General features: G+C 49.6%; 1 protein-coding gene across 1 annotated transcript in view; it reads right to left on the reverse strand.

Moving 5' to 3' along the window:
* ep300b (EP300 lysine acetyltransferase b) overlaps positions 1–8136 on the reverse strand; it is a 32784-nt gene extending 24648 nt beyond the window's left edge. The window contains exons 1-7 of the mRNA XM_080524535.1: positions 7867–8136; positions 4491–5083; positions 3368–3544; positions 1831–2128; positions 1280–1393; positions 766–1017; positions 1–87 (exon numbers count right to left, since the gene is read on the reverse strand). The exon at positions 1–87 is cut by the window's left edge and continues 16 nt beyond it. Of these exons, the coding sequence (XP_080380661.1) occupies positions 1–87; positions 766–1017; positions 1280–1393; positions 1831–2128; positions 3368–3544; positions 4491–5083; positions 7867–7960 (1615 nt within the window). The 5' untranslated portion in view covers positions 7961–8136. The remainder of the gene's footprint in view (positions 88–765; positions 1018–1279; positions 1394–1830; positions 2129–3367; positions 3545–4490; positions 5084–7866) is intronic.

Raw genomic sequence — 8136 nt, forward strand, 5'->3', positions numbered from 1 at the left:
TGTTGTTGTGCAGCATGGCGTCTGAGAGGAGGTTGGACTGACTGGGCGGCTGCACCCCCACCCCTCCGTTCACCCCCATGGGGTTCCCTGGTTGGAAGAGAAAGATAGAGAGGAGATTCGTTGTTATGTTTTTTTTTTATTTGCCATGCAATCAACTTGTCAATCGATTGTTGGAATTAGGCAATATACACATACAAGACAAAGACTCCCTCCTGAAGCGGGGATCGAACCAGCGACCTTCCGATTGCTAGCCGGCCTCCCTAACCTCTTCACAACCACTTAATTTTAAGGGTAACATTTACAATAGTGTTGTTCCGATACCATTTTTTGATCCCGATACCGATACCGATACCTGACCGTGCAGTACTTGCCGATACCGAGTACCGATCCGATACCACGGCGTTTGAAAAAACAAAACAAAAAAACATGTTTTTTGAGCCGCATACTAACCTCGATGTAAAATTATTGCTAACACTTAGTCTGGCACTGCTCAAAACCTTTGTAAAACTTAAGTAAAAAATAAATAAACAAAAAAAGTACTCGCCGATACCGATACCAGCATTTTGGTGCGTATCGGTGGCCATGCCGATACTAGTATCGGTATCGGAACAACACTAATTTACAAGTTAGATCATTGGGGTCTGCATTATTATTCCTCCCCATAACTTGTACCAAACCCCCCCCCCACACACACACACACACACACACACAGACACACACAGACACACACAGACACACGACTGTGCTCTGAGGCAGCCCACTCACCCATGGCATTGAGGGACCTCATTCCAGGCTGTCCCTGCAGCCCCTGGTTGGGCAGGTTGGACTGGGGGCTCTGCTGGGGCATCTGGTTGCCCTGGTAGGTGAGGCCCAGGGCGGCGTAAGCCCTCTCGATGGAGCTGGGATCAATCTGGCTGGGGGGATTGAGGTTAGGGGCGCTGGGCTGACCCCCTGGTACCGACCCTAGAGAGTTGCCCAGGCCGAGGCCGAGGCCCACCCCTGCACTGCTTAGGAGAGCTGTGCAGGTAAAAGAGGGAGAGAGAGAAGGAAAAGAGAGAAGGAAAAGATGTGAGGAAATAATTATCATAAGCACATAAAACCCAACAGTGAGAATACACTGTAAATGTGCATGAAATTGAATTGTACGAGTGAGACTAGAACTAGTGTTTATATAACGGAAGGGCATCCCTAATCGCTGACATATGAGCAAATGTAGACATCGAACAAAAGGTAGACGACGTAGACACACACATGGACACACGGACACACGGACACCTACATTGCTGGTTCCTCTTGTCTCCAGCATTCTTGAGCGGCAGGCAGACAGGACAGTCATGCCGTGTGCAGTTCTTCCAGTGGGAGATGATCTGTCGCGATGAGGCACAGTGCGCCACTGCAAAGTGGAGAGGGAGAGAGAGAGGTGAGATGATGGACCATGCAGTACAATGACACGTTGTCCCAGTGGAGAGCTAAATGTGAGTAGCAGGGAGGGGAAACCCAACAGTAGAAACAAGGGAAGCCCCAGAGCCAGCTTTCTATTTCATCCAACTGTCTGAAATAGAAAGCAAACCAAGGATTAGATGAGATTCAACCTTTTTGTCATTACACAAAATACAACTAAATGTTGTTGTTTTTTGCTCTAGGCACAAAGTCAGCGCCTCTGGAGCAATTAGGGGCACACTGGCAGTGATAGGTTAGATATGATGCCAGCGACCCTCCAGTCACCAGCTCACATGCTGCCCCAAACAAACCATGGAGCAGAGAACCCAAAATAAAAAGTAAAAGACAAGAGAGAGACTAAACGAAAGGTTGAACAACCAGACAACTTACCCTGGCAGGACTTGCCGGCCTGGCAGTGGGTCATGTGATTGAGGACGTTCTTCATGGTGCGGCAGTGGGGCAGGTTGCACTGGCGCACCTCTCCGTTGGCCTGCTCCCGCCGCTGGCACTTGTGGGCGTGGAGCAGGAGCACCAGCTGCTGCTGGATCAGCTTGCGCTTCTCCGGGTCAGCCGTAGGGGGTGCCGCCCCGGGACCCGCCCCAATGGCGCCGAGGCCAGCCTGGACTCCGGCCGTGCCCACTACTCCGCCTAACGACGCGGCGCCTACCGCTGAGCCCTGCTGAGAGGCCTGGAGGCACAGAGAGGAGGTTAGCCAGGGAGAGAGAGAGGAGACAGAGAGGAGGTTAGCCAGGGAGAGAGAGAGGAGATAGAGGAGGTTAGTCAGGGAGAGAGAGAGAGGAGATAGAGGAGGTTAGCCAGGGAGAGAGAGAGAGGAGACAGAGGAGGTTAGTCAGGGAGAGAGAGAGGAGACAGAGAGGAGGTTAGTCAGGGAGAGAGAGAGGGGAGATAGAGGAGGTTAGTCAGGGAGAGAGAGAGGAGATAGAGGAGGTTAGTCAGGGAGAGAGAGAGGAGACAGAGAGGAGGTTAGCCAGGGAGAGAGAGAGAGGAGATAGAGGAGGTTAGTCAGGGAGAGAGAGAGGAGATAGAGGAGGTTAGTCAGGGAGAGAGAGAGGAGACAGAGAGGAGGTTAGTCAGGGAGAGAGAGAGGAGACAGAGAGGAGGTTAGTCAGGGAGAGAGAGAGGAGAGAGAGAGGAGGTTAGTCAGGGAGAGAGAGAGGAGACAGAGAGGAGGTTAGTCAGGGAGAGAGAGAGACAGAGGAGGTTAGTCAGGGAGAGAGAGAGGAGACAGAGAGGAGGTTAGTCAGGGAGAGAGAGAGGAGACAGAGAGGAGGTTAGTCAGGGAGAGAGAGAGAGGAGACAGAGAGGAGGTTAGCCAGGGAGAGAGAGAGGAGACAGAGAGGAGGTTAGTCAGGGAGAGAGAGAGGAGACAGAGAGGAGGTTAGTCAGGGAGAGAGAGAGGAGACAGAGAGGAGGTTAGTCAGGGAGAGAGAGGAGACAGAGAGGAGGTTAGTCAGGGAGAGAGAGAGGAGACAGAGAGGAGGTTAGTCAGGGAGAGAGAGGAGACAGAGAGGAGGTTAGTCAGGGAGAGAGAGAGGAGACAGAGAGGAGGTTAGTCAGGGAGAGAGAGAGGAGACAGAGAGGAGGATAGTCAGAGAGAGAGAGAGGAGACAGAGAAGAGGTTAGTCAGGGAGAGAGAGGAGACAGAGAGGAGGTTAGCCACGGAGAGAGAGGAGACAGAGGAGGTTAGTCAGGGAGAGAGAGGAGACAGAGAGGAGGTTAGCCAGGGAGAGAGAGGAGATAGAGAGGAGGTTAGTCAGAGAGAGAGAGACAGAGGAGGTTAGCCAGGGAGAGAGAGGAGACAGAGGTTAGAGGGGAGAGGATGTGCGAGAGAGGAGAGGAGGAGCTTAAACTGGAGAGAATGAAACAGACAGAGACAGATAGGCCTAGACAGAGCCATTTCCCTCACCATCCCAGCCATGCCCTGTATGGGCGCTGTCTTCTTGTCCAGGCTGAACTGAGCAAGGCTGTTGGGCAGACCTGCCTTGTTCTGGAGCTGTGGGCCCAGCCCAGCACCACCCAGACCCTGGCCTGCAGACTGGCCATACGGACCACCATAGGGGCCCGTGTTAGCCATCATATTCATCTGAGGAAGAAGAGGAGGAAGGGAGATGGAGAGAAAAGAAGGGAGAAATCAGGAGAGAGGGTGTCAGGTTTACCATCCTTCTACTGAGCTTTTATGATCAGTGCACTTGGAATCATCCACGTCCCTACCAGGCAGTTTCAGTCAACAGCCAATCAGCTGGTCAGACAAAACTCTTTTTTAAAAAAAGATTACCAATTGCATGCAGCCACAGCATCTCACAAGACATAAATGGCCATACACTTTCTAGCCAAAATATAGACATTGTTTACAGAAAATGTACATTGATACATCTTACAACGCAATATCTTTCATATTGACCTAACTGACTTTTTCTGCTATTCAGCCAGACTATAATGGAACCGGTCTTGCCTGTCTGATAAGACCTGAAGTTGTGACTTTTCGGCACTTAAGACAAGCAAATAATACACAGAGCCTCATCCACTGCCCCTAGACATCCAACCTTGTGACAACACCGTCCGCTGACAACTGATAGGGTTACAATCTTTACAGCACCAACAAATAAGACCTTAACAGCACTGACATACAAAAGTCCCAATTATTTTCATAGCAATGTCAAGTACCTTTGTAACAATGTGCCTATGAAAATGTGATCGCTGGGAAGCAGCAGCCACAATAACAGGGTAAAGCGTCAAAGGATCTGCTCTGGCGTCATCACCGAAACACACCGAATCATGTCTCGCTAATTCCGTGCCTTAAGTTCCCCAGCATTTGATTTCCGTTCAGAGCAATCTGTGTGTCAATAAAGTTGGCTAAAGTGATTTTTGGTTTTGACAGATTGAGACGGTAGAGCAGGATGGTAGAGTGCACTCCAAGCCCAGCCCGGAGAAACCCTGAAGCAACGCCAACAAATAACAATCAATCCTACTCCTATAATCATCTAGGAACACCAGACCATTCAAGAACACAACTGACTAGAACCTCTTACCTTGTTCAGTGCTCCAGGTTGCTGGGGCCTCATCCCGGCCGGTCCACCCATCTGCTGCCCCCCCTGCTGCAGGGTCTCAGCCAGCAGGTTACTGTTACTCCCCATCCCAGGGTTCCCTGTGTACCCCATCCTGGGAGAGCCGTTCATCACCTGCCCCCCCATCATGCCCTGGGGCGTAGGCCCCTGCTGCTGTCCATTGTTGCCCTTCTGGGCCATCATGGCCCGGTTCAGTCCTCCCACCATGCCCGCCTGCTGCATTAGGCCAGCCTGCTGGGGCGATGGGTGTTGCTGCTGGGGACCGAGGCCCTGGGGACCAGGCCCCCCGGGGGAAGCGTTCATGTTGCCCAGGAGGCCCCCCATAGAGGCCCCTCCACCTGGGCTGTTGGTGGCCCCCTGGGGAGGAGCTCCGGCCCGGAGGAGTTCGGAGAGCTGTTTGTGTTTGGCGGCGGCATCCTGGCCTCCTCCCACTCCCATTCCTCCTCCCATGCTGGCGTGCAGCTGGCTGAGGTCTCCTCCGTTGACCAGGCCCAGCTCTGACGAGTTGATGAGCTCATCAGGGAGGTCATGCTCCAGGTCAAAAAGTGAACCGAAATCTAGGATGGGATGGGAGAGCAGGAGAGATCATGGTTAGTCTGGTATTCTGAAGTGGGTTTTAAAAGCAGTGAACAGTAGTGTGGGCATTTGGCCTTTGAAGTTGCATGCAAATTAATTCAACACTTTCTCAGAAGCATCATTGACATTAAGTTCAAGAAAGAAACCCAACTATCTAAAAAACACTCTACATAATAATTTCTCCAGTGCAGCAGCAGCTCCCTCCCAGAGCCGAGCTTCCTCCCCTGGGTATGAGTTTGTGGTTTGATGGGGTGCCAAACATGGAGAGTAGATGAGGTAGGGTCAAGGTGCTAAACCACAGAGGGGTAAATACTGACAGAACAGGTGTGTACATAGCAGTGCAGTACGTCTGTATGGGGGGAAAGCTCTAGCCTGGGTCTCTCTCTACAACGTCGGGAAAGAGAGCAGGTCTTTTGCTCTTGCTCAGCTGCATCTTGCAGATCCACTTTCCAATCCCTCTGAATGGAGCAGCACACTCAGTCACACTCTAACATTAACTTTCAGTGTATTGAAGATGCCAAACTCTAGGGGCCGGTTTCACAGATAAGGCTCAAGTCTAGTCCAGGATTAAAATCACAATTGCAATGGAAAATATCCATTGAGGATGCTTTTTAGTCTAGGACTAGGCTTAAGGCCTTGCCTGTGAAACCGGCCCTAGATCTTTTATCCACGATATTTGGCATGCAAACACCTCTGGATTTAACACTTAAACAGGAGGCAAATGGCCTGTTTATGGAGCAGGTTGAGGGGGTTTGCTTGGCAGCGACTGAACAATGCCAGAAGCTAACAGCATCTTGCTCACATTCTAACCCCTTGCCGTCTCCTACTTAAGAGCAGTAGCAGAGTGCAGCCATCTTAGAAATAACATGCCTGAAGCAAATCAGACCTGATCTACTGAGCACATCGCCTGTGCATCAAATGCGCAACTATGCATGCCAACTCATGCATCATATGAACATCTCTGTCAGAGTCACAGGTGTGTGTGTGTGTGTGTTCATCTACTCAAGTTTCTATACCACCATCACTACAGGAGCGCCCTGGTCGTTCCTGTCTGCAGGGTTCCAGCAATACAGGCAGTCTTCAGAACAGCCTTATAACACAGAGATGTAAGCACTGTCAAACCACCCATCATCTCTGCACTAGTGTCAATAATGACAGAAAACAAGCTCTCTGCATTCCCCGATTCCAACTCATATCGATTTATATCCTGGACAAACACTACAAACATTTTTTGTTTTGATCTCATATGCCTCAGGGGGGGGGTCCATGATTACGTTAAGGTGGTTAACATACAGCAGCAACCCTACCTTCAGTACCAAGTTGAAACAGTCATTGATTGCGCAAACATTCATCAACTACACTAGAGCTACTATTGGTCCACACAAGACTCGGCCAGGCAGTGATGCCTCAGACTCCTGTCACAACGGGAGGCAACCCACAGAAGCCATTTAATGGGCTGACTGACATGCCTATTCCAACAGCCACCATTTCCCCAGCAGCCCTGCTGCCTTACCCCTCACAGGCTGGTTGAAGTGCAGATGCTGAGTGCAGAAAGCAATCACAGTCAATGACAAAAATATCACTTGTGCTTATTCAGCATAGATTGGGCAGAAACATGTATCTGACTGTCACTTTATTATAACATAGGGTGTCATCACTCACAGTCACAGGACAACAATACATTGTTTGAAAAATATTGAGAACACAGCTATGGGCATTTTAGAATGTGCGCCTTAAATCGTCCTTATGATAGACACATAACAGAGGAGTTAAACTAAATGTGAAACTTTGGGTACCAAATTACCGGGCTAGGCAGCTCACTTCACAATGGCATGCAATTATCAACATGGAAGTTATTCACATTCAGGTATGCAGCATTCTTTCAGTATGCCCATTTGACATTTAGCGTAATATCCAACTACATCATTTAATGAACTTTGTGGATATGCAATCCCGGAATGATTTTTGGGGTGTCAACTATTGAATGGGGGGTGAACAAAAGCGGCCGACGGGACACAATGGTCATATCATCGAAGGCAACCTAACACGACAGTTACAATCCAGACACCAAAACTGAACGAATGTGAAAGTGACATGGCACCCGTGCGCACACACGTACGATGAATTGCTACATTGAAGCAACGACATGCGATTGTTACATTGTTTCGTCTGCTCACGAGACTCGAACTTCGCCCGCTAGCTCGCGGTAGCCACTAGACAACAATGCAGCACACAACACAGTGATGAGGGCCCAGCGCACAACAACGTAAGTATTCCAGCTGGGCAGGGTGGCAAACACAATCATACACAACAGATGTTGATCAACGAATCCCTCATTAAATCAATGTATTCTCAGCTCAAATACGGCTATCTATTGCCAGCTTAGCCCAGCCGATCAACTTTTAGCTAGCTAAGTCGGCTAAGTCGCACACATTTCAGCACTGAAAACATCAAAACATTAGCTGGCTAATATAGCCTTGAGCTTGGGCTTGCGAATGTCCAGCTAAGCATGTGTACTTTACCGCTTGCAACTTTCAAGTTGATCGTCCAGGTGGTTTACTAACCATGCCTGTCAGACTTTTGACTGACAAGCTGTCAAGCATCTCCCAACTTTATTCAGCTACGTAAACTGTACTGTAGCTGGCGACTTAGCGACCGAGCTAGATCATCATGCAATGGATGAGAGTTGACTCGACTTGTGTACATCTCTGTCTGGACAGCTTGCTGAGAAAACGGTTTATTTGTTAGTATTGAAAATGTTTACCGTTTCCATCGCTGGCAGACACTGAGAGAGCCGGGGAGGAGAGTTTAGGCCTCTTGGCTGAAGGCGGGCCAGACTCCAGAACATTATCGGCCATATTTTTTTCAAGAATTAAAAAATAGCTATAGATCCACAAAGGACAGTCGTATTCCCTTGTTTTGCGTCCTTTGTAAGTCCTGACGGACTTCTCCGAAAATGTTTTAAGATTCTTCCCCCACCGTTTGAGGACGGTAGGGGGAAAGGAGACAATCGCGTTTGACTCTTCCTTTCAGG

This window comes from Nansenia antarctica (genome assembly GCF_963989245.1).
Source record: "Nansenia antarctica genome assembly, chromosome: 2".
Taxonomy (NCBI): Eukaryota; Metazoa; Chordata; class Actinopteri; order Argentiniformes; family Microstomatidae; genus Nansenia; species Nansenia antarctica.